Genomic DNA, 26,571 nt, shown 5'->3' on the forward strand with positions numbered 1-26,571 from the left:
CAAAGTATCAAACGCAACAATTGAACTTTTGTATACGACCGGGGATCGAGATGTTGTATAGAAGAAGTTAACTGAACAGAAATAATGTTTACTTACTTACTTTTCTGTACTTAATGTTCTTGTCGACGTCCTACCGTACTTGGCGCATACTTTCGATCGTATGGGTACCTCAAATTTCATTTCTAATTATTGTCACCGGTGTTAAGTTGCAAGTTCAAATGAACCTAAAAATGTCAAATACATCTGCTTTTATGTTCTAAATCTTTAAAATTCCAACAGGTGCCGTGTCCTTTGCAAGAAGCTTTCCTGGCTGATTGATGTTTTTTTTCACATGCATATAATTCTCTACTCTGGATGTTTATCACCTGCGTAGCATCGACGTAGTAGGGACCTATCCCTACAGGTACAATGCACATGGCTTTTGAACGAGTGGTTTCAAACTTAGTGATAATGACAAACTTTGAAAATAGCCATATTAAATGTCCCCGATGGCTTTCCTCTGATTTTCTCTACAATTCATCCCTCACCTGACTGAAAAGAAAGTCGTCCTTATCACTTGAAATTATGATTGTTTCTTTGTGTTGATTCAATAAAACTTGTGGCAACATACTGGTACTTGCACAGCAGTAGTAGTTTAGGGAGCTGACGCTAGAGACCGTTACAATAGTATTTTTACAAGACAGGTTAGGTAACTGATTTTAGAGTTGAATTAGAAACATGCTTAAAATATCCAACTGAAGCAAAGGATGCGATTTTTTTAAATAAAAGCTCAAGTCACCTGTGTTAACATTTTTAAGCACTATTAATTAGATACTAAGTACTAGATCATATGAGAAGAACGATAATAATGGGTCGCTTGCCAGCTATCTTTGCTGTTGATATAATTCAATATAGGGACGTGGACTTATGGAGGACAAACGCAGGTTTGTTTTACACCTACAGATGCATTTTGAATCCGTGGTGCGAACAAAATCAGCGCTTAAAATGTATAAGTGATAAAAATAGTTAGGGCGTAATTACTTCTTCAAACTTGTAACCTTTTTGCATTTGTTGCCGGAGTCTGTTTCTCCCATTTTTAACAACAAGTAGTATAATACCATTACCCGGCACATTATGAAACATGTAGCACTGTTCTGTTCTCATCTTGCGTCTATAAGAGGCGTGCAAATCGATTAAGTTCCAATCGTAAGAGTTACAAGTACAGAAATATAATTACGGAGCCTTTCGATTACGAATAACCCTTGTCAAATGGTAGAATTACCGTCATGGTGCATCATTACATGAAAAAGGATAAGTATGGGAGACCGGGGCTAGTTGGACCCCGGGGTAAGTTGGCCCCCATCAAGTCTCTTTGATAAAGTTACTTTAAGATGCTAAATCATTTCATTTGGACTCACTTTCTTAGCACGGTCACTTTACAAAATGATGTGATCAATTCTTTTACCCCATAGTTACTTTGTCATAAATTGATGGGGGGCCAACTTAGGCCTACCCCGGGGTCCAACTAGCCCCGATGGTCTCCCCTATTTAAATTGATACATAACAAATATAGGCCTATTAATGAGTGTCTGCACTTTTCATGAACTTATGAATTAATTTTAAGAAATAACTTAACATATTCTCGTTTTCGTTCGGAAGATAAAGTGAGTAGGCCTACGTTTATTGATTTACCGGCTCTATAATATTATTTTACACAAATGTAACTGCAGATGGGTAATATAGTGCTGAGCACTATAAAATTTCAACAAACACACACGTTCCTTGAGCAACATATTGCAACATGAAGCGAAGCAGTAATTCTTTTTTGTATCTCTTCGTCCTTAGGCCTACAGTATGACATAAACATATCTGATGTGCTAAACAAAAGACGAAATATTCAGTTTCATGCAAAAAGACACAGCGTGTTTACAAACGAAGCCAAGAGTTTTGTTATGGCTAAGATGTACATGTAAGACTCACTCACAACAGATAAATCTCCGAAATGTGTGTGGACATCAAAGATGATTTTATTGCACGCTTCGATTTATCCTGCGTATGCTGCAAGGCTCTAACCCAGGTACATATATATATATGTTTGAAGCATATGACTTTGTTTACACGACTGCAATCTTGATATACTATAGTATACATGAGCAAAGCAAGTTCAAACAAAATAGCGTTCCGCTGATCATAATTATTATATTGAAAACGCTCTTGTACAGTTTGTCCTTCACAGAAACATTCCACTTTATCGCGGTCTTCCTGAACACTGTCACCACACAAAAGCGTGCATCAACTTTACAATAAGTGTAAATTTACAGTTTATGATCGTTTCTTAAATGAATGAACCATTATATATGTATCCCTAGTTTTATAGGTATGTACATTTTTGTAACTAACAATTTTTTACATGATTTTTACATAATCGAAGATAATTAATATTCTAACCGCCCCTCTGTAACTTCCAAGGGCTATATACACATGTATATGGAATATAATTCTAATCCTCATCCAGTTATACCACATCAAGCAGCATCCTACGCATGCAGAGTTATGAGGACCGAAAATTAACAATACTAAACAACAAATATATAGCAGATTAACAAAAATTAAAAATAAATAAATAAACACAATCTATACAGCCTTTTTAATAGTCCATTCAAACTCTCGTCCATCGAAGCAAACCCTTGAATATCGTTTTGTAAGTAAATTACAATACTTTGCGCGAATGTAAAATATCAAAATAATTTACGTATTCACATTTTATAATCAAATCATGAAGACCTCTGCCGCAAAAGTTTTTTAATTAACATGTTTGCTTGATGTTCATTTTTGTGGTCAGCTGTGAGAGTATTTAATACTGTGCGTGCGTTCGTGTGTCTGTATGTTTCTGTTTAAAAGTAATTAAGAGATAAAAACAAAGGGGTCGCTTGTACCAGGATATATATATATATATATTATGTTGCAGACGTTCGGCAGAACTTCTAAGCCATGATATTACATTAATCCAGTACGACGCAAGTTGATATCTACCAGAATCTGCAACACATTTTCAATGATTGTTTTCATCAAATCAACATTTATCGCACACGAAACGTGCGTATAGAGGCTTTTTCCAGGTGGGGCACGTCTGTAAAATTCGTCCTTAATAAACCCCAGCGCGTCATCCGGCGTGTTGTGGCCTGCAATGATAGAACCAAATGATTTCTACAAATGCCTTGTTTCCAGACTACAAAGATGAATTGAAGGTAAAAATAGATTACGTGCAATAGAAACAATCCGAGATAAGCTAAAACGAGACTCAGCACTGCGTGAGAAGGCATACGAAAATAATGAATGCGCCAGAATCAGCATGAGGTGGGGTTAATATTGGAATTATAGAAAAAAATCACCCAGAAAATTATCCAACTTTTATTCGTTGCTTATTTCTGGCCCTATTCTCCTCAAAATCCCACGGACTCTCGCTTCTTCTTTTATCTCGGGTTATTCTTTTTAATCGGATAATTCAATATCAAAATAGGAACCTAGACGAGCAGTGTTATGGCTGATGCGAGAATTCACATTGTTTTGTGCTTTCCAAGTGTCAGAAACATCAAATGAACTATGAATTTCTATTATTAGCTGTGTCTCATACCTCTGAACTCCGGAAATGTTTCTGCCAAACGAAATCTCTTCATTTTCTCCATGAACAAATCGTGCTTGTTGAGAAATAACATAACATCTGTTTTCGTCAAGTACTGATTGTGTGTCATTTCCTGAAACGTCTGCAAACTGTCTCGAAGATTGTTCTGAAAAAAAATGAATATTTTTTTCCGCAAAGAAGAAAAGAACTTAAATGCTAGTATTAAAATGGTGTAGATTCACTTTTTAAATGTTAAAATAAGGAAAAACTGTGATGTATGTTTCAGGACAAACAAAAGGGAAGCATTTATTATGCCAACGTTTTTCTTAATTAAGCCTCCGTCACACTTATTCGGTATTTTAAAAGGATTCAAGCAATTATGCCTAAAATGTCACTTACATTAATAGAATAGTACAAAATACTTTTTAGAGCGGAGCACATGCATACACATTTAAAAAAACATTAGATACGAAGTTAACAAAGTTAATTATTTTTGTCAAAGTTATCGTGATGATACATAGACGTCAATGTTTAGTGCCTTTTTATCTGTTTAACTTCGGCTTGTTGCCTTGGTCGATGATTTTATGAAAAATAACGTTCTTTACACGGGCGTGAAAATAGACTGCGTGACGTGTATGTTAACGTGATACTAACGCGGCAAGACAATGTTGCCAGCGCTGTCGACAGTTGGTTAGATAAAATGAATGCCGCGATGTACTTTGTAACCAAACAAAATAATGATTAACACAGAGTAAACCAGAAATTGTTAGAATAAACGCAATTCAAACTTTCGCACAGTCTCAACAACCACAATGTTTGCCAAACGAGATTACATTAAGGAAACCACATCATTAACTTTTCATATTCTGCCATTAATTATCCTACCATAAAGTTACATGTATAAAACATTATTTATTTACCATAGTGCTGTCCTCTTCTAACATTTCATTGAAACCACTGAGCGACACGAAAAAGATGACAGCCGTGACGCCCTCGAAAAAATGGATCCATTTATTCCTTTGACTCTTCTGGCCAGCTACATCTATCACCCTGAAATGAGAGGCACAGATCACAGAATCAAACAGCTTCCTGTAGGTCACAGGACAATTTCACAATTCTCAGCAATGTACCAACGTATAAGCAAAAACAAGTACCGATTTTTTATTTATCGTGAATAAATTTAAAACTCTCAGTTATGTTAATCATTTTCTGCAGGACCCATTGCTCTATTCCCAGATCTGTGTTCCTCATTTTTCTAAATTAAACACGAACCTTTTCCGAAGAAACGGTAATTAATAAGATGCCAAACGGTTTGAAGGTGTTGGAGGAGTTTTTATATATTTATTTATTATATTTTGTAGCAACGGCATAAGGAAACGAATTATTTATAATACTGATGGTTCAGTCTAATATTTAATGTCCATTGGAGTAGAAATCATATTTTGGGGTGATGAGTGATTAATCAATTGCAATAATCAGAAAGGGTTAATGGCATGTGTGAGTGTCTCTGGTAAAACAACTATAGCCACTTAACATACGAAAATATCAAGGAAACCAGACAATACATCACAACTTGGCTGTTGAAATTATCCTCAAGGAATCTCCACATATCACGTCTTAGTATAAATTTGATTACTGGCTACTGAGAAAGATATAGCTTTGCATTTCCTCTCCGAGTGAAAGTGTTTTGTTTTGATAGATAAAAAGCTGCGTGGTCTCTGGTGAACCAATACTCGGTGATTCTCCGTCACGGTTTGTCCGCACTGTGGGAAAACTAGCAGTGATTAGGGCCGGTTGAAAAATCGATAATGTTTTCTCGTGTTTGGAGATTACGTTTCCCTGGTTTCCTGTTAAGCATCTTTGTTTTTATTTGTATGAAAAGGGTATAAGTGAGACACCCGTTGTTTATTCTAGATCGTATCTAGATCAGCTGTTTGTAGGCAGCAACAGCAATGAGACAAGAAACCGATACATATTGAATACATAAGCTTGTTCATTATTAAAAAAAAAACATTTCCCATAAATACGATCGTTTGGTGATAACATTAGGAACGAATTAATAAACCACTTTCCAAAATATAAGAAGTGATAGAAGTTAGAACAGTTTCGTCCAAAAAGATTTCCAGTAGTCTCCGTTGAGTAAATCGACGTTATCTTTCTAAGACCCACCAAACAAACTTGTTTATTGGTTCCTAGCTTAATTGCAGTGGTACAGTGTACAAAAATGCACCATGTTTTAATATCAGGCTTCATTTTCTGAACAGAATAGAAAGGTACAATGGCTTACTACACGAATTTTGCCTAGCCAAACGTAACACGATAAACCACATCCCCGCTGTTTAATTTTTTTTCTTTTCAACTGGTTTTAGATTACTGGGGCTGCAATGCTTCATAGGGGATATAAAGGAAGGGAAAGTATTGATTAAGTACCCATCTTGACGTGGTGTACGAAGTTGGTGCAATTCCAAACGAATTCCTACTGGGGACTAAAAAGACCTACCTGTAGTTAAGGCTGTTGATTGTCAAACACATCTCTTGCACGCCGACAGTTGGCTTCCTCAGGAACAGGATATCTTTGATTGTAGGCAGGTATGAGGGCGCGCAGATACGCTCAAAGTCGTTAAGGAAACTGAAAGAACGCAAGATGAACTGGGTCAGATTAAAAACACATTGTTCACAAACAGGTGCTAATCTTAATTGGTCGTTGCTTTATTTGAATGATAGTTGGCAGCGTCTGAAATTCAGTTTTTAAATATTGAAAAATATATCCGAAATATTTATACGTATTCACATTTTCATATTTGTCAAAACGAAAAAAGTATTCTGACTCCAAACCTAGAATAGATTTATTCAGTGAAGCTGCTAAGATCCTTTTGTAATGTTCCTGTTCACAAAGACACACGAACCAACGCATTTTAAATCCCTTTACTGACAACTTTTAGTATGTATTTTTTGGTAAGTATGATGTATAAATCTGTTTTGTCTGCTATAGCTCCGCGAGACAGAAAAAAATCTGCACGATCTTAACTTTTGTCTGCGGCAATAACATTCAGGTTAACAACGTAAAATATTTCCCGGGTTTCTAAACTTGCATATCAAATTTAAACGCATCCCAGCATATTAAACATTAGTATATATTTACATTAATAATACCTGTGATAGCATTGTAAAATACAAACTTTGCAATTGTTTCTTTAAAATAAAATGGACGTGTAATGTAAACTAACGTCAGTTGTAAGTAATTGATTCTCATTCCAGTGGTTTTTAAGACTCAGTGACGCAAAGAAACCTTTAAAACTGCGGCCAGTACCACATTTAATTCATTGCTCCCTTGTAACACTTTAACTGGGAATGAGGGCGTTGATTTACCTACAAGCAATTTGCAGAAATCATCTGACATATTGGGTTTTTATGTTAATCCCTTGGAAAAACAACCTGGTTTCAACAGAGAACTCTTTGCAAATTCCTTTAAATGAGATCCAGGGTCTTCATTCTTTTTCTCCAAAAACAAAATTTTCTTGTCGTTGACATTCAGCGATAGCGAAGGTAATACTCTCCTATCTTTATATAAAGGTCTAAAGTTGAAGTAAACATGTAATATCTTATAAACAAGTACAGGTATACGTTTAACACGAATACCTAATTGTCTAAAGAGGAAGATTACTTACTACTCTTCTGCCTCTGACAGCCGCAGAGGGTATCTGTTCCTTGTAGCGTAGCTCGCTTTCACTCCAGGGTCTTTCTGTAGCTTAATTACCTCTGACGGAAGATCTAGTAACAACTGGTCTCTGTTCTTTTTTGGGCTGGCATGGATTCCGTTTTCAAGGGCTAGGAGACGCTGGTAGCACATCTTTGGATAGAGTCTATTTAGTTCCTGTGCACTCGCCTAAACACATATCGTAATAAATTATAAATCTCAAAACAATTTCAAAGCAATCAAACACTATCCAGGATGTTCATACCTGATTACTGAGGAGAGTCATATCTTGTTCGTTTCACATTTTAACTAATAGACAGCTTTTTTACTGCCGAGTGCAACGGCAATTTGTGTTCTAACCCCCAAAACAACAGCGAAAAGGCCTACGCCATGGGTATACCCTTACTTTGCCTTCGTCTGATTTGATTTCTTCGCCAAGAACTTCCATGTTACTAATTATTCTGTGGAAAGCATCGACAACATTTTGGAATACATGAGGCCTCCATAGCCGCCTTTCTTCATCAGGAAATTTGTCTCCATAATGCAGCCGCAATTGCTTCATGAAAGTGGTCTTTCCAGAGCCACCGCCACCTAAAAAGAGAAGGGTATTGATATCTTAAAGATTTAAAACAAAGTACTCTAGTTTTCAGAAATATAGTACGAAAATATTTTGGTGCTTTTTGACCCACCAAAAATACCCATTCTTAAACTTGTTACTGTTATTGAAAGGTGTCTTAGCTAGTGGTTATTGAATAGGAAGGAATTTCTTAGTAAAAGGCAAACGTATCATCAACTAAATTAGCTTACTAAAATTGGCCTTAAGCTGAAAAATGTGACATTTGTTTGGACAAAAGATTCAACAGTCCAGAGGGAAGGTCATCATTCAAGTAACTGCACGAAGCACGGTATGGCCGCACTGCGTTTTTTAAATGTGAACTTTAGCATATTAAAGAGACATTACGGAAACTAAACTTTTCTGTGTGTCAAATGAAAAGACTATTACAAAAAGCAAAATTTGTGAAATATACTCTTAGTTATATCGAACTGAGATTTTTGTGTATTTGTTTCTTTGCTTTTATTATTTTAGATATAGTGTCGGTATACTTAACAGTCAGAGAAAATACCATGTAGCAGCATTTTGTTAAATTTTACAGAATCAAACGAATACATTTCTTTTTGAGAAATAGGCATCTGTATCTGTACATAACACGCCACAGGTCTGTGGGACATGCGGACAGGAACTATGGTGGAGAAATATGCTAGTGCCTTTCACTGGGTCCACATATATGTATCTCGAGCTCGTCATGCAACCGCGTTGCGTGTGACAGCAATTATCTAAAAAAACACGTGGTACCAACTAGATAAGCAGAACATTCTAGCAGAGCATGTGCAACACGGATTATATTGCTTGCAAATGGAGTTGACTCAATAAAGTCGCAACCCTGTATACTGGCTGTATAAATTAAGGACCACAGTATTGCACCCGAGCGCCTAATCTGATGATTCAAAGGAAGGCACTAATTAACATGCAGGATTATGTTGCACAAGACATGGTTCAATGAAATAGAAATAGATAAATATGTTTGACGGGTGTAATCTCTGAACAACTCTTATTGCTATGACAATTACGCGGCTTAAGTGGTGGATTGTTATACAATATTGACATTTTTCATAGAAGCGAAAGTGAAAAACACACAAAGTGATCATAATTGCTTGCATCAAACCAGCATCATTATGTGCTAAATAGCAAAACAGAGGTTTTGGATTTTGATGGACTTGTCGACGCTTTTCATTATATGCTGGATGTTAACTAGAGCTGCACAAGTGATTTTAATTCCGCGAATCCCCATTATCATCAATATATCCAAAGCAACCTCGTGTCACATTAAAACAATTGCTCAATATTTCCATTGTACCCCTCCACTTTCATTATCGATTGATTGCATCAACATTCAGACATTCCGAGACGAGTTCCATTAATCCTCAAATAGCCAAAATTAGAGAATCGATACCCAGGCTCTTTGCGAACACATTAAACAGCACGGCATATCTTCAACCGTTGGGTGTCAAAATTTGTGATTTATTTCACTTTTTCGAAGCAAGTTATTCACACATTTGACGATAGCAAACACACCGGAGTTCAATAATACTCCCAGTATACTATGTCTCTTGGCACTATTTTCATTTACTATTCTCCTCTTGTTTTCGCCTCACAGACATCAATAGCTCTGCATGCTTACTTACATTTGAAGTAAATATATCGTGTAACTGGCGGATCAATTGATATATAGTAAAGAAAAGTGGACGTAAAAATGATACAAAGAGAAAAAAATGAAAGTGGCTGAACTTATCAGACCTGCACGCTTAAATAACCTCTTGAAAACACGCGCGCGCGAGCGCTCTTGTTAAGAATGATGGAATATTTCGGTTATTAGACATATATAATGATTATTTCAAAGTTCACAGTGATAATTGTCACAAAACTTTCGATAAAGCTGGCTGTAGCAATGACCTACAAACAATTTTCTAATTACGACAGTTGGAAAAAATATCATCGATCAATGACAAAAGTTGGCTAGAGTTTGGTACATTGTATATTGCAGAATGGCAGACCACGTGTACACTTACGACCCAATCACTGGTGGTCGCGGTTTGAGGCCAATTTTGTTCCACACATTTGAAAAGAGCATTGCCTCGTCTTAAAACCGGAGGGAGAGCTTGGTTATTTTGTGGATGCAGTGTTCTGGGCACAAACAAAAAGACATTGCTGTTCGCATTGGAATCAATCAAGGAATTGTTTGTAAGACCATCCACCTTGTATCGTACAAAGCAACAATAATGTCATATTAACATTATGAAATAAGCTAACGGTATGAAAATATTTCGGCTTGTGTATAATAATTTTCATTTATGAAAAATAGCAGGTTGTACATGTAGGGTAATGCCTGACCTGGTACTTTCGCTTACTTCATTTCCTGCAGGTGTAAAATCATTATAACATACTGTACAAACCTAATATGAGCAACTGGATTTCCTTCTCTCGCTTTTCTCTTTCTTCATTTAGCTGGTGGTCTATACTCCTGCTGCGCGCTATGGCGCCTTTTCGACTCATCTGAGTTACGTCGTCGCTCTGGAAGATATGAAAAGACCTTAGAAAATATCGCAGCCAAAAGTGCATGAACCTACCAATCGATCAATGATACCCAAATGCTACCTTGCCAAAAAGATTGTCCACTATCATCACCCTCCGTTTCAAATTGTTGACGATGGCGAAAATGAAGATGACGAAGATGAGAAGATGGGAGGCACCGTCAGTAGTATGACAGTCAGGATGATAAACACGAGTGTTGTATTTAAAAGTAGCCATTTTAGTGGAAAGCAGGAGAAATAGCAGTGAACAGGAATATCGCAGTTGTAACTGGCATCTAGTTTTAAACATTGCATCATTAGTCCTATTTGCCCTTCTACACCGCAATGAAAATTACAATCTCAAGTTGTTTATGGGACTTAAAAGTAGATTGGGGTGAGGTGAATGTGACATCCTTAAGGATATTGTCACCCTTCGCCCAAATCTCCTTATTTAGTATCTTACATACATTCTTTTGTGTAATAAATAAATCTTCAGTGTTCAATGACTAAATTAATCAACATTTACACATATGTCATCTTACGGGTGACGTCATGATTGTGATGTTGGGGTAAAAACTGAAAAATCGGTTTCTCAAATTTCTCTTTTATCTGTGCACCCAGGATCACCGTTCTAATGACACCATTTAGTACTCCAAACACTGGCAGCAATTTTTTTAAAGTCTTTGTGCTGATTTTATCGTTGATAAAGCAAAATAATGCCTATGTTTACTGAAAATATGTGATAAGGGACTCATAACTCCATAACAAAAATATGTTAACCAAAATGAGGCAGGGGATTGTAGCCTATACTCTCCTGGTCAACTCTGCCAATTTTCGTGCATGTGTGCGTGTGTGTGTGTGTGTGTGTGCACTGGCTAGACAATTTTGTTGGAGCTCAGAAAGTGCACCACCAAGGTTTGTGGACTTAGGAAGAAGGAGAATTTTGATTTTCTATTGTACTTTATACTTATGATACATCAAATGCGAATTTTGTGGACGTTAAATCTCCAGTTGGTTAGATGAAATACATTTTGTCTGCATTTGATGTTTGGCAGTACATGTACGTGGACTGGAGCTATATGCTTAACCCCATCATGCTAATGGCCCATCATACAACATGTGATAGTGACTTACTGCCACAGTGCTCTGTCTGCAGATGTTTTTCTCTAATTAAAATACGCTATCAGCTAATTCACTGTTTGCGTGTTACTCCGAAGGGAAACGTAATACAGAAAGAACTACCAATTGGAAATATCTATTCAGAAACTCTGATGGAATTGAAAAGACAATACTAAGAATAAAGCATTGTCCGGTGTCTATAGTAATGTCGCCTGGAAATGAAAAAAAAAAATTGTGGGAAATGACCTCAGGATAATTTCATGAAAAAAGTCGATGATTATTACAACATACAGTATATCGACAAATTAATGAAAATTAAACACCATGCAAGAAAGGTTCGATTAGAAATACTTAAAAAAATGTCGATAATGTGAATAATGGAAAACTGAATGAAGAGATCGCTGCTTGTGTCATTTGAATAAAACCCTCGTAAAAAAACCTTAATATCCATTAAGTTATAATAACAAACAAGCAGATGCCAAATATATATAAAATTCTGCCACTTGGAATTGGAAAAAGTCCAACATTATTCCATATGCGCGCTATAACATGATCATTTTCAATTGGTGATTGGTATCCGTCAATTAATTTATTTATGACGCCATCGATAAAAATCAGTTGTCAGTGTCCGTATGTCGTCTTTTAATTGCTAACAATAATAAACGCACGGGAGATTACTTTACAAATTGTCGCACTGATTCACAAAAGAACCAAAGCGGACGATATATCGGTCTCCCATTTAGCTGCTCAGAGGTTTGGTTTTCAAATCTACAAGTTCAGTTCACTTTTTACTGGGTTCAAATGTTTCTGTTATTTCCTGGCAATAGTGCACTGAAACTTAAACGCTGTGATTGTCTTTTGTTTCCTAAATATTTATTTTGTATGGAAATAATACAAAGCTTAGTCAATCAAAATCTCATTAGCTATAGCACTTTGCATTGATCCGGAGTACGACGTAATATGACTCTGAGCCAAGCGCCTTTTCAATATTAGTTGAGAGTATATATTTATTTAAATATACCGAGTATTTGTCAACATTTAAATACATAGGTGTTAATTTTAATCACATGGTGACAAAAGTCATATAATAATATATAGTCATATAATGTGTTTAAGTAGTGCAAAACAGTTGCTTCACGACATTTACCAATGAAATTGCTCACAAAGCAAGCACTTGTGAACTATAGTACAATTGATCTAACGAATATCATTGTGTCACTCTTAACAAATAACCCTCAACCCTAAAATCTCCACCACTCATAAGGCTTGTCTGTCAGCACATGGTCATTTGACAGTAATTCTAGAGCCTCCCTCAATTTCCTACCCACAGCCCCGGCCAGTCAATGGGGGATTTTACATGTTTTCAAACCCTCACAAAATCCAATGTGTTGCTTGATTAATTTTTCAGGCACCCACAAAGTAAACAATACATACTGGTCTGGATGATACTTTGGAGAAGTCGTCACTTAGTACCAGTTCACGCGATTTGATGAGATTATACCCAAAGTTCAAAAATAAATACAGTGTTTTCTCAAAACTTCAGGTCTTTTTTTCACAATATAAACAATAAACATGAACCTTATGAAAACCAATATGCTTCATCCCAGATCTACATGCATTACCAGTCTACAAAAAAATTTTGAAACAAAAATCTTAAAATGTGGCCTCTAGCTCAGAACAAAAAATATGAGCACAAACAAGCAAAAATAAATAAAATTTAAAAAATAATATATTTGCATTTTTTCGCAAGTAAAAATTTGCTTCCACTTGATAGAGCATGCTGGATACCAACTCTGATATAGCTCTGATAAAACTCTGATAACTGGTATCACGGGCTGTCCTGAAGGTCTTCTGTGTTCCATTTCTGGTACAGATGCATTATCGCGTCTTTTATTATCCGTGATAACTAAGTCTAGAATAAACCAAGATGCGCAGAGTACGGTGATACGCGTGTCATGAAATACAAGGTACTATTTTTACAACAAATTATGTAAGTAGAGGGATACATTGAGTAGATATTTGATGCTCATTTTGTGGTTAAAATCGATAATGGTACAAAATAAACGAAGTTATGACTGTGGTATTGTTTCGCAGATAACGTTATTTGCAACGTTAAGGGAAATCCTTGTTTTGATTTGTCACTTATGCATTGCTATACGGTTTCTTGCATGGAAACTAGTCAACATAATGTTAAATAATTCAAATAAGTTGATAAAACTGAGCATCAAATGGCATGAGTTATTTTTAATTAAAAAGAAAACGCACATCGGCATTCTAATTAACAAAAACTCGAGATTTATTTCATGCCTTTTCCAGTTAGAGTCGTTGTTTTGCTGTTTTCCAGCCTCAACCCGATTAACGGAAAGTCATAACGGATGTAGACCTATTGGATGTACATGTACTGGATGTATTGGAGCACCATGCTCTCGTTAGGCTAAAAAATAGAAACGCGTAATAATATATAAATACGGTATAGGCAATTTTGTTTATCATCAGTGATAATTTTAAAGCCTCCTCGTGCCCTAATATCGAGCAATATTTCTCTGACAATCAATTTGTAGAATCATTTTAAGAAGAGATGTCTGTAAAGAAAGGTCAATGTACGTGATGGTTTTATCTAATCAGCAGGAGTACCGCCAAACTAAATGTTATTAGTATATGGGAATGAGTAGTAAAGTTTCGGGAAATTTTATTCTTGCAACATTTTCCTTGCATTCTTGCTTAAATTACAGCTTACATTCAATTAAACAATATTTAAAATGTTTATTGAATCCCCACATCTTATTGCAAACAACCTGTTTCACAGAAAGGCTTTATGCTTGAAGTAATTTATTTTATAAATTAGATTTTATTGTTTTGTATACACATGTTTATTTATCACTACATATATTACTTTATGTGGTAGAATCTGTAAAATTTGGTTTGTAAAATTAATTTCCCGATTAATTAAGCTTAGTGTGTATAATACAAAGAGTTTATACAGATACGTATATCTCACATTTCCTGAGAATAATTAGTATGGCATTGTCATAGTCAAAATGCTTTCAGCAGCAGATATATCCATGCAATCTTTTTCTCTACTGAATAACGCTCATGTTTTATTTGGGAGTGCTTTGTATGTGATATGTTTGTGTAATATGTTAATGTGTTATATAGTTAGCTATATGAGTATATAAATCCCGTTTGAAAGAGAAACATCTACTTTGTGGCAGTTATATTCATGGCGGCTCTTCTGTACAGATACACCTACAAATTTCATAGTTATTTTCCCATGAAACTATTCAAATTGACTTGATGACAAGATAACTTAGGTTACGCGGCTATATTCCACTTTAAAAAATTAAAAACTGGAAACGTGTCCATTTTTCTTTGTTATCATTATAGGACATTTACAAAAAAAACTTTGCTGACACAAAAATATTTTCTTTAATTCCTAATATTTTCTTCGTCGTAACTGATGTTGTTTTGCACTGCAAAATGGACACAAACAATTACACATAGCAATACTGTAGACATACTTCACCTAAGAAACTGCTTTTCGCCCAGAAACAAATAAATCAATCATTTTTGTGCGACGCCATGCGTGGAAAAACATTAATCAATATATCAAGTTACCTCTTGATAGTAGTTAACAAATCCGTGGAGAAATTTCAGCAAGACTACACATGGCACATGGATCATCAATTTATCATCGTTATGCCCCGTGTTTTATAAACCGAGTATTGTCACATCATACTTCACACACAGATTTTCTCAGTCGTTAACATTTTGAACTTATCTATTTCATTAACTGATGGGTGCGTGGCACACTAGTTTATGTTCCCACCTCAAAGCAAGCACGCCGCAACGACCTCTTGCATTCATGAAATATATGGCTCTTTAAAGATAATATTCACAGTAATGAATAACTGTCGGCCTAATGGTTCACGCAGAAATTATTGCATGGAAACAGGGCGACTCTAGTTATAGCATATTTACCTTCTTATCTTCTCGTTGGGTACAAATAGAAAAGGCCATCGCCAAAGGAATATTATCCCCTCTGTTATGCCTGTGAAGTAACTCATAAACTAGACTTTTTTGCCGTCTCTGTTTCACGTATCATTCCATTTCAGCAAGTTTTGGAAATAATGAGAACGGAATCCAAATATATTACGGAAATATCTCGTCCGGCAACAGAGTGGGTATCGAATAAACTTCAAACTTATAATCGTAGGGGACTGTTTAGTAATCCGCTGGGAACGATAGCCCGCTTCTTATTACTTTGTGCAGGTGACACTTGTACCTTATGGCGACTCGATACTCCTGACTTATCATATGGGGCCCCGTATCGTACTTCAATTCCTAGGGCTACCATCCCTGGCAACGGTTTGACGTAAGGGCTTATGTTTGTTCATACGAGCAACGACATGGTGGAGTTTCAACGCTTATTCGCCGTACTCTTTCTTACAAGAAAAAACATTAGGACTTACAGTTAAATGTTGTTTTCTTTTGTTCTTACATCAAGTTCACCTCTTCTAATCAAATGATCTCTTTCAGCATCCATACTTGCCTTTTAAAACTTGATATTTGAAGATATATTTTCTATTACGTCACCTTTTTATTTCGCAAAATCCAGCTTGCAGCTGTTATCAGCATTATGGAAAATTAGTTTTGTTTGTGAATTCAACCAATCAAAGATAACCTCATGTGCGCACTGTACAATATTCAATTTTCACATTATTTGACTCTTGAAAAAACGTTAGTTGCGCTTGATTATATTCTAGCTTTTAATTAGTCATCCTATATTCAACCTGTTACTTTGCGATTAACAAAAAGGGAAGCCATTGTATTAAACTAAGTATACTATTCCTTTCGACAGGATTCGTACCTAAATTTAAAAACTATTCAACCTAGTTTAAGGTACAAAGGTGATGATAAATCAACCGTTCAGTTTAACAACTGAGGATATTGAGATGAATATATCTGTTAAGGGGCAATTTGAATACCCTCTGCAAGCGACATAAAATTGCAACTTTTAAACTACAACACCACCAACAACAAAAAGGCACCGTTTGTCTAAATCTTCTGTTTCAAATCACATAATGTACAAAAAACATCGTTCCTCGTGTCTCGACAAACATTTTGAATTGATGACTCATATTGGATTTTTCATTAAGAATAAACTGATAAAGCCAAATCATGATACGTACAGATAAAACAGTTGTTACTTCTTTTAAGACAATATATTCTTGACCTCAGTCTGTTCATACAAAAATATTTTTAAAAAAATACCAAACTTACAACATTCGATGTTTACTTTTTGATTTCTCAAGAGATGTCCACTGTAACTATACAAAACTAAATTGATACTTCTTCAATGCATTGCTTCCGTCACAAATTTTAAAACCGGTTTGATTCAACAACTTTCATCACATCCACGCAGTGCATCATATGTAAAGGATAGTCCAAAAATGAATAACATATTTTGTGACTCCCTGGATGATGGCAAGTTATCCTATGTTCGCAGCTCCTATCCTCTATGAGGAAGCAACTACCAATACCATTAAGGTCACCGAGGTACATGTCTCAATCTATAATTTGTAAACCACTGGATCACTTCATTGGAACCTGACTAGTCGAAAAATTGTGTAGTCAGATTGCCACGGAATGCAAGTAAAAGGGCAATTCTTCAGAAAGCTGGGAAGATATATCCTTGAGAAGGTCATGACATGTATCATAATATGTAGAGACTGAAAGCAGTGTACAAGTGTGCAGTGTGTGTGTGTGATTAATCACCTTTTCTCATATATTGCGTGCTAAAATCCAAAACATTGCAATTCAGGCATTGCTCTTGAATCAAAGCCTTGACGTGCTGGAGGCAATAGTATGAAGTGTCATTAAATGAAATTTTACAGAATTATAGTGAATATAATAAGAGGTTTAATATATGGTGTTTTTTTTGTCCATTTGAAGAATATGCCATTTCATTCTCTCTCTCTCAAAAAAAAAAAAAAAGTGAAAACAATCAAGCAAAGTGTCGGTTGTGATTGATATAATGTAGCACATCGGAGCTAAATCACCCCAGATGATAAAAGTCTTAATGTAGCTTGACAAAAAAGTAAGACTATTCCAACTGAACAGACTAAAGACGTTTCTGGACAATATGCCATAGTTTTATGACTTATCGTGATTTCTCCCTGAAGACAGCACACTAAATCACGAAGATGTGAGACTAAACCGAGATATGATTTCCCAGGTTGTATTTGTTGCTAATTCGGATACACAAAACTGTCACCTACTGAAACAGGGTTAAAGAGATTAAAATGGAAAAAATAATCCACGACCTAATGAGAGCGAAAACATTTTAAGACACTACACATGTAGTAGTTTTAAACCTTAGTTTTCTACCTTAGTAATATAAAATTAATTATCCAGCTTTCAAAATTACAGGTAGATCGCCATCTTGCGATGGCAAGGATTGATGCGTCCGCCATTCCTGATGCATGTAAATATATTTCATTATTTACTCTCAGTAAGAAAAGCAATTGATCGGACAGGGCAACTACCTCCAGATTATATCTAAATGTCTATTTAATTACTTGCAAATCCTCTTATACGATCCAATTAGTTCGCCATATTTAGATTTTCTCAAACAGTTTTCATAGACGACAAATTGTACTTACCATTCTTTGAGGTGTTCTTTTCAATACTGCAAGAACAATTCTAAACAAGTCTCCAGAGTTACTTTCTAAGGTATGCCTGTGAATGCGAGTTCGTTGTTCAGAAAAGATCACCTAGATCACCCATGCTATCTTCAGTTAGGCATATATTTTTCGCAAAGCCTTGTTAGTAGCGAGTCGGATATATTACTTATAATGTATGTAGAGGAAGAGTCCAGACCGTAATTTCCCCAGCAGCGTAAATGATTATGAAACGAGGTCGAATGCACTTAAATATTTTGTCAGTGAAGCTGCATGCAAATGCAGGACAGCAGCAAGAGCAATCAATATTACTACTGAACAGCTTTCCCTTTCCAGAAGGAGCTTATAAACCTCGGCATACGCTCTGACGGCGAAGAAAAGAGACATCAAGGTGACCGTTATTGTCTATCAATATTGATACATATTAAGCGCTCTGCCACATATTAACGGTAGTCGGCCTACTTAATGCGACCAGGTTCAAAACACCTTATAAATTTTCATAGTATGCTAAGCTGATATTTAAATTTCTGTCTGAAATGGCATCCAGAAAATACAACCAATTGAAAATGTATCATCGGATAAAACGACAGGAAAACAAACTTTTGCTAAGTACAATTCTTAAAGGTAATGGTATCATAAAACCCGCATCTGTGGACAGTTCACATGAAGTGTTTGAAGGCAAATCAAGCGATCCTAATACAGTAAAAATATGGTTAGTGTTAAGCCAAAGCTTCTCAAGACTGCTCAAATCCTCAAGATGAGATGACAGAGGTTGTCTGAGATTGACACTTGAATGACCTTTGAACTACTTGGTTGCCAACGGTACCGATATATGTGATCATATCTGTATTGAAACTGGTGACACCTGCATTCACATCGATGTTATTTATGGCCGTGTGTGAACAAAACACGTACATATCTTGATATTTTATACTTTCTGTCTTACTTTGTGGTTTCATTATGGTTAAAGCATGCACAGTTTCAAACACATATTCGTAATATTGATGACTGATTTCTCCAGTACGTTAATAAAAACAACATATCGGCGCCGATCGGTATATGTGTAACGGACTTATCATTCGAGCACAATTACCCAAGTATATAAACGTTGGACAGTCAGCTGAAGATGGTGGCTTTTAGTTTCACTTCTGTCTTGAAATCATACTTGCTGCACAATCCATTTAATTTTTTCGGTAAATGTATAAAAATAAAGTGAAAATTAAACGTCATCAGGATTATATCACCATTTCATGGCACCATCCTGCAATCATACATAGTTAAGAGCCGCATGTTGCAAAACCCAATATTCAGCTAATTTTGAGCGGTTATGATCAGACTTACTTCTCCGGCAATAGCAACATGCGCTGCAGAACAAACAACCTGCAATATATGGCCGTGTCAGCTTTGACCTTTTGATAATGAACCCTGTGTTATACTCGAATCGATCCTTCATACAGTATAACATTACCTTGAAATATTATTCACATAAAGCAAGGAAAAACGTTTAAGAAGCCACCGTGGTCAAAATGTTAAAATAAGGTAATTCATGATTGGTTTGTCTGTTGTTCTATTGATTTTGCAAGTTGGCTTGTGGAAGTGGATGAAATCTAATACATCCTTGTCTGATTGAAATAACACTAATGGCGATTGGACATAATATGACCTGTGGAAGAAAACGAACTTACCGGTTTTAGTTTGTCACCGTGGGATTTCTTCATTTTGCCTTTAACAGTTATTCACAAATATCCCAATAAACCACAACGTTACACAGTTTATATCTTATATCTGCAAGCTAGTGCATCGACACAAGCAAACGCTCCGAAAAATGAGTTAATCCACTTCCCGTTGCCTTACATTAAATGGACACGAGAAACAAAAAATATTTTCAGATACACTCCATAGTTCTTCATCACACGCAGCCGTCGGACTAGAAATTTAACTCTTGAATTTGAACATCTGCCCAGTCTGCTTTAACCCAGAAAACGCTTGCATTAGAGTTAAGCTTCACGACCAGCTTATATTTTCAGTGAAGTGAACCCGTGGTGTTTATATCTTCAATAATTCTTGTCACGAAGAGCTAATATCATTCTACACGGCTTGGTGGTCTTTTCCTGTATGCCCTCACACCAGACCCTGGATATGATGAAAGGTACTTCACAGGAAAAGCAGAATTGTATCTAATTTAAAGGTAGAACATCGTTTCAGCGTGCAGTGCCCGCATATACTGAACCCAGGCTTCACTTCTCTTTCAACTGCATGAATCCGTTCCTCCAGACAGTTAGCGCATTTAACAATATAATCATCAACCCCCATCGGAGGTTTAGAGCGATAAACCAATCAAATGCATGTTGCATACGTCTCCGCGTTGTCGTTATTTATTCCATCGGAGCTTTTCCTGCCTTCATCTATATGACTTTTGTCTTTATACGTGGATGAATGATTTATTGAACCACCTGATTGTAATGAATAAATTATTCCATTATGACTCTTACAGAATGTTTTAATGGTGTGAAGCTCATATTAGAATTCGATCCATATGAGTATCTATACAGATTTGTTACTCGTTACGTTACCAAAAAAAGTCAGTTTTCAAAGAATGCTGGCTACAGCGGCAAACACTATGGATTAATACATCAGACCACGTTTAAGTTCATAAATGGGGATGGACAGATGGGCCAAGTGTTTTAAGTGCGGGTGCTTCATATAGATTCTGATATAGATACGGCTTTTTAAACATTGACTGAATAAAGATAATGAAGTAGATAAATGAATGCAATGTATATGAAATATAAGCACCAGTTTCTTACAAAACATAAAATTTCATAAGTTAAACAATAATTGGTATTCATTTCTCGAGCAGCAGAGAATAACCTGCCCCTTTATGGTCGTAAATTTGAATTTTATGTACTTATTATCGGCCCAGTCCGTAAAACACGGATAAAATGCACAAATATCTGTACCAATATAAATTTCAGGAGATAATGTAACGAAACTGTGGCAACCACTGGTGGCATTTGGTCGGGTTCAGCAGCAGTTATTTGACATAAATATTCGCTTATTATGCATCTTTAACTGGTTAAACTGAGGTCTTACCAGGTCCGAAATTTACGATGTTGTCTTGCACCTTTCATGGGGCTGCCTGTAGAGATTCTCTCCATATATTCTCGTGTTACCAATGTGAACCGTATGCAATAAGGAAGTTCCACAGACCGCAGGAATATCTACCACATAAGTACAAAGAATCTTTAGAGTATCTAAAGAATTGTTAATATGTATAGTTGTTCTATGTATCACGAGCTGAATAGAATGATGGGAAATTTGGAGAGAGAGAGAGAGGGGGGTTGTGTGTGCAATATAGATTAGAGCGATTGCACAATGATAAACGATTTAGTACCGTACCTAATTAGTTTGGCTTTTCAGCCTCAGTATATTCATCATGATAATAATTCTTTCCACGGCATAAGCGTTTAACGGAGATGTAGGCCTATTACCATCAAATGTCTACTTTTATTAAGTGCACTTTCTCAGAAACATTTAAGACGTGTTTGACCTGACTGGCCCTGCCAAACTCATCTACAGAGTACAACAGATATAAGACTTCTCCTCTCCGTTTGCAAAAGTTCTGAAATGAGCCAATATATCACTCTTTTAATCATAGTGAATCGATACCATTAGATGAAGTATGTTTTAACACTGCTACCAGTATATAGAGTGCCATGAATCTAAATTAGTTTTTTCACTCGATGCAAAGGGGTTTGCTAAGATATTCGAAACACCGATAACCAGTGTGGATGGCATAAACTTACAATAACTTATCAACCAAATGTATAATGTTAAATTTTACAACCTTGGCACATAACCATATACTTAATTGTCCCTGCAGCTTAATCTACTTAATTCGCCTTTTGCCAAACCCATCCATTCTTCCTTGATCCGGTGTTGCTACCCAATTATTTACAAGGCTCCCGTTGCTATGCCAGCCAATCTCTCAAATTGCTCAGTCCGCGTTGTTGGCAATCTATTGCATTCCTCTACTTATCCGACCATTCTTAAGCCTCATGGTTTCTTGCAATTGGCTTTGACATTTGCTTTGTTTCTATAGTCCAATACCCATTCGTCTTTCACCTCCCCACCAAAACCACCTAACTGCATTTCCAATTGGTACCTTGTAGACCTTGTTACCGTCCCGCCTATGCCCTATATTTCTTTGTGATTTACCCACTCACGCCTTATTCTTGATTCATCTTGTCCACCTATGATAAAGTATTTCTGTAATATATGTTACCCACTTGACATAGGCTTTGGTCCCTTATTCATCCTTCAAAAGGATTGGTTCCCTAGACAACAATGACTGGCACCCTTCCAACCTATGCTGTGATGCCTAGTGTCCAATCATCCTACTGTAAATTTATTTCTGTTTTCATTTAGTACTCTTATCCCTAAATAAAAGTGTGCAAGCTAACGATATCTATAGGTATTGAATGACCATTGCTACTTGAACATGAATATGATATACGTCTGCTTTCTTCCTATGCCGGGTGCAATCTGCATGAATAGTGCCAAGTACAGATGATTGTGGTTCTATTTCCGACAAAAACCTATTATTTCAGACTAATATAAGAGTTTCAGAATTGACAACACGGTGTTATTGTTAAATAATTGCGTTGTGACACCAGTTAAAAGGTGTGCCGTTGTAATTTCATGACATCATTATTCTGCTGTATATACTAAAATGGCTATAAGACCGCAGGAAAAGCACTGATTTCTATGAAATTTTGAATTTAAATATGATGAATTATAATAAACACAGATGACCTCATACACAGCTTTTCAAGTCGTGTAATTTTATGTATCATTGATAATATTATTAATTTTATTGAGTCTGCCATACAAAACAAAGTATATTGGTATGCCCTCAAAATACTCGTTAATCTATCAGAATCCATATTAGTCACTGAAAATGGAGCTATACCCAATTGAAATAAGATACAATTATTTCCAAATTGTAGACGTGCAACCAAAATACGAAACCCCATCTTAACAACATTCCACCAGAAATTGTTAGCAACAACCCACCAGAAAATTCATCTCAGTCGGGGACGTTTGCGTGTGATACATGTTATGGAGAAGTATTTTCATTTGACTGGTCGGATTGATAATTTCTGTTTACTCTGCTTTCATATGGTAGGACGCCGTTTCTTAATAAAATCGTTTTGTGCATAGTAAGTACTTCAACGTGTTTATGGTTGTACACCAATGCTCCTTAATCCCTGTTGGATGGATATGAAATAAACATATTACTAAATCATCCCCTGCCGCAAGTCCCTGTGTAGTACGTACATATAATTACAACGACAGAAATACATATTTAATGCACCTCATACAATATGTTTTCTATGCAGTTTTTAAGAATGGATGCACTTGGCCGGAGTGCAAGATTTACAGCGAACGACAAGGTGTCAAAGTTAAAAGCTGTAACTCTTAACTACAACACCAATTAGCGAAATACTTTGGAGATTGAAGCAACTGACGATGTAAGGCATATTATTCCCTTGCAACCCGGTCGAAGTCAAGAGAAAAAGGTTTATGAAATAGGCTCTAGAGATAGACACCGTCAAATACGAAGGGAAACTGCGCACACGCACCAGAGTTTAACAAAGGTTGATTTAGTTTATGCAAACGCCACCATAAGATACAAAGACTGCAAACTTCAATTTATGCTTTTACCAAGCAATGGAGCATCATTAAAGAAGAACGACCTGCAACACACAGCAGGGCTGCTGAATATTTCATATTCCCCTTGGGATACAACAACAAAATTAGCCGCAAGAAACTGGCAGGCACACGTATCAATATCCCATTTAGAAAACCGTTTCGTGTCTCTAGAGCCCACTAGTATTAATTGCCCCTCTCTTACAATAACATGAGCAAACGTTTGGTATTTAGTAGCCTGCATATTCCTTTTTTCAGGCCAGAGTAATATACACACACACACACACAGACACACACACACACACACACACACACACATGGCCTTCGGACCCAACAACCAAATTACATGCAGCACTACAAAATAGAATTTGGAAGTAATTTGATGGAATTTATTGCCAAAATACTTACTGTACAAAACAACAACAACTTATTTCAAATCAAACGCTATATACTCCTTTTTGTTAAGACATAACACTTGTTATTAACGTCAGAATTAGATTTCTGCATCAGGCCCGTAGCCAGGGGGGGTTCGGGGGGTTCGAAAGAACCGCCCCTTTTTGTCAGGAAAAGGTCCATTTTGGGTAAAATTTGATCTAGGTACACATAAGTTTCATTGCAAAAGGTCCACTTTTTCAGAAAAAGAACTTTTGAATTTGCTGGCCACGGGCCTGTGCATGATCATATCATTTACACTAATAGCCATTTAGCAATAAAGTATAACATACATACCATCATGATAGTTTAAACGCCTAATGCTATACGCATACATATATTCAAAATTTACTTAACTTGCCCGTGTGGATATTATGCAGCTAGGGGAGGTAATGCTTTGATACCTGGGATACACGTACGCTTGATTGATCATACTTTATTTCCTCGAACTGTGATTTGCAGTTTTTAATTTCCGCCTTGTGTGGTTACAGATTCAGTGAGGTCTGTTAAATTATTCCGTGTCTGATTGTTGATTTCGTCTACAATGTATCACCGATAATGAAAATTAATAAGAAGGCAAATGGAAGCTATTATATAATAGCATCTTCACAAGATTCATTATAGAGAGAAAAAGATGGCGCACAAGTAGCTTTTCTGTCACCCTACCATCTGTGATAACAATTAAAAGTATTAATCATTCGCTTTACTCGTTTCAAATTGTGTGTTTGGTTAAAAAGAATTTAGAGCAGACATGCCAAATTACTTATTGTCGGTGCACTAAAACACTGAGTGCGGTATTGAATGTACATCTGTATTCTTTCACATATAAGAGCTGATTGTGGATCCATCCTCCAAATAATTAGGTTAAACGCCAAGAAAATGATAAACATCTTGACTCTAAGATAATGTATTTACATAATCCCATATGCACTCAGCGATTAGAAATTTGTAAAAGTGCCATTCGGTTTAATGACGTCAATAAGAATACATTGCAATTTTAGAAATGTGCCCACCTTAATACATCAATATTGTCTCCATTAAAACGTTAATCAGAACCATTTTTGGAATGATAACAGAAAACCAGCACATCACAGTTGGGAGAAGTCGACTTATTGCTGGGCTGACAACCGGATGTAATATTGGAGTAAGGGGCCGTTCAGAATGAGTTTTGTCGACCTATAGCTAATGTGCACTAACCCCACGGAGACTCTCGCTGAATGCAATCAGATAAACAGATTAAAATCGGTTTATCTTATTACATTCAGCGAGAATCCCCATAGAGTTAGTGCGCAGTAGATATTGTAACCTAACTCATTCTGAAAAGGACCCAAGAAAGCATGAGCAGTGTAATAAAGCACTACGAAAGGGCAATTTGAAGAGATGTTGATGCAAAAGGTTTACGTGTGATCTTTGATGGATCATCCCGCATTCATCCGCTCCTGCATGTAGATGAGATTCATCTTCTATCTGGAAACTTAAATCCCACTTCATTTATTCATTCTTTGATCGAATTTTTTATCCTCTGAGAACCCGCACAATCCAATCAAACCTAATAAAATGGACTTATGATGTGGCAAAAAAATGTAATGCTGAAGAAGTTGTTCTCTCGATTTTTTTTTTTTTTTTTGCCTTATTTTGTGAAGTTGGATATATCTAATAATTTCCACTAAGTACATGAAAAGTAATGAGCAGACTTTGAAAATAATAGAGTATAGTCAGGGCACGTCACCAGACAGAATATTGATAGTATAGAAGGTGCTTCAGCTCTGTAATAACAGGCATAATTGACTGAACTAATTGACGCAATATGTGTATAGACTTACCTAGTGTCAAAGACTGCGAATCAAATAACGTTTTATCGATAATCAGTAGTCCAGTCTTAAGCTCACATTACGCTAGACCTTTTGGTACTTCCGATCCTCACTGAAAAAGGCTGAATCAGGTGACATGTAACATTATCTTAATCCTCTCCCTCCAAAAAAAAAATAAATAAATAAATAAAAATAATAATAAATAAAATAAATAAATAAAATAAAAAAATTAATAAATGAATAAATAAATAAAAAAGGCTAATACCTTGTACCGTATGTTCCCCAGAAAAATTGTAGTTTCATCTTACCAAAGTAGTCGGTGCAATAGGAAACAGGGTTTTCAGTTGTTGACTGAAAATTTATATTGTGATTCCGTGATAATTTGGCATT

At 36.1% G+C, this 26,571-nt stretch overlaps 1 protein-coding gene across 5 annotated transcripts in view; it reads right to left on the bottom strand.

Annotated features, from left to right (window-relative positions):
- Positions 1 to 556: 556 nt before the first annotated feature.
- The window catches only part of LOC106163462 (guanine nucleotide-binding protein G(o) subunit alpha), a 32,810-nt gene continuing 6,795 nt past the window's right edge, over positions 557 to 26,571 (bottom strand). The window contains exons 1-8 of one of the 5 annotated variants that reach the window (XM_013541397.2): positions 21,320 to 21,450; positions 10,311 to 10,428; positions 7,705 to 7,889; positions 7,270 to 7,487; positions 6,102 to 6,230; positions 4,522 to 4,651; positions 3,614 to 3,767; positions 557 to 3,161 (exon numbers count right to left, since the gene is read on the bottom strand). In XM_013541397.2, the coding sequence (XP_013396851.1) occupies positions 2,977 to 3,161; positions 3,614 to 3,767; positions 4,522 to 4,651; positions 6,102 to 6,230; positions 7,270 to 7,487; positions 7,705 to 7,889; positions 10,311 to 10,410 (1,101 nt within the window). In that variant the 5' untranslated portion in view covers positions 10,411 to 10,428; positions 21,320 to 21,450 and the 3' untranslated portion in view covers positions 557 to 2,976. Of the gene's footprint in view, positions 3,162 to 3,613; positions 3,768 to 4,521; positions 4,652 to 6,101; positions 6,231 to 7,269; positions 7,488 to 7,704; positions 7,890 to 10,310; positions 10,429 to 16,826; positions 16,852 to 18,208; positions 18,563 to 19,911; positions 20,648 to 21,319; positions 21,451 to 26,571 lie in introns of those variants that run through there. The other 4 variants (XM_013541091.2, XM_013541325.2, XM_087001977.1 and 1 more) reach the window with 4 other exon arrangements.

This window comes from Lingula anatina, chromosome 1 (assembly GCF_051362555.1).
Source record: "Lingula anatina isolate TDL-2025a chromosome 1, LinAna3.0, whole genome shotgun sequence".
NCBI classification, from domain to species: Eukaryota; Metazoa; Brachiopoda; class Lingulata; order Lingulida; family Lingulidae; genus Lingula; species Lingula anatina.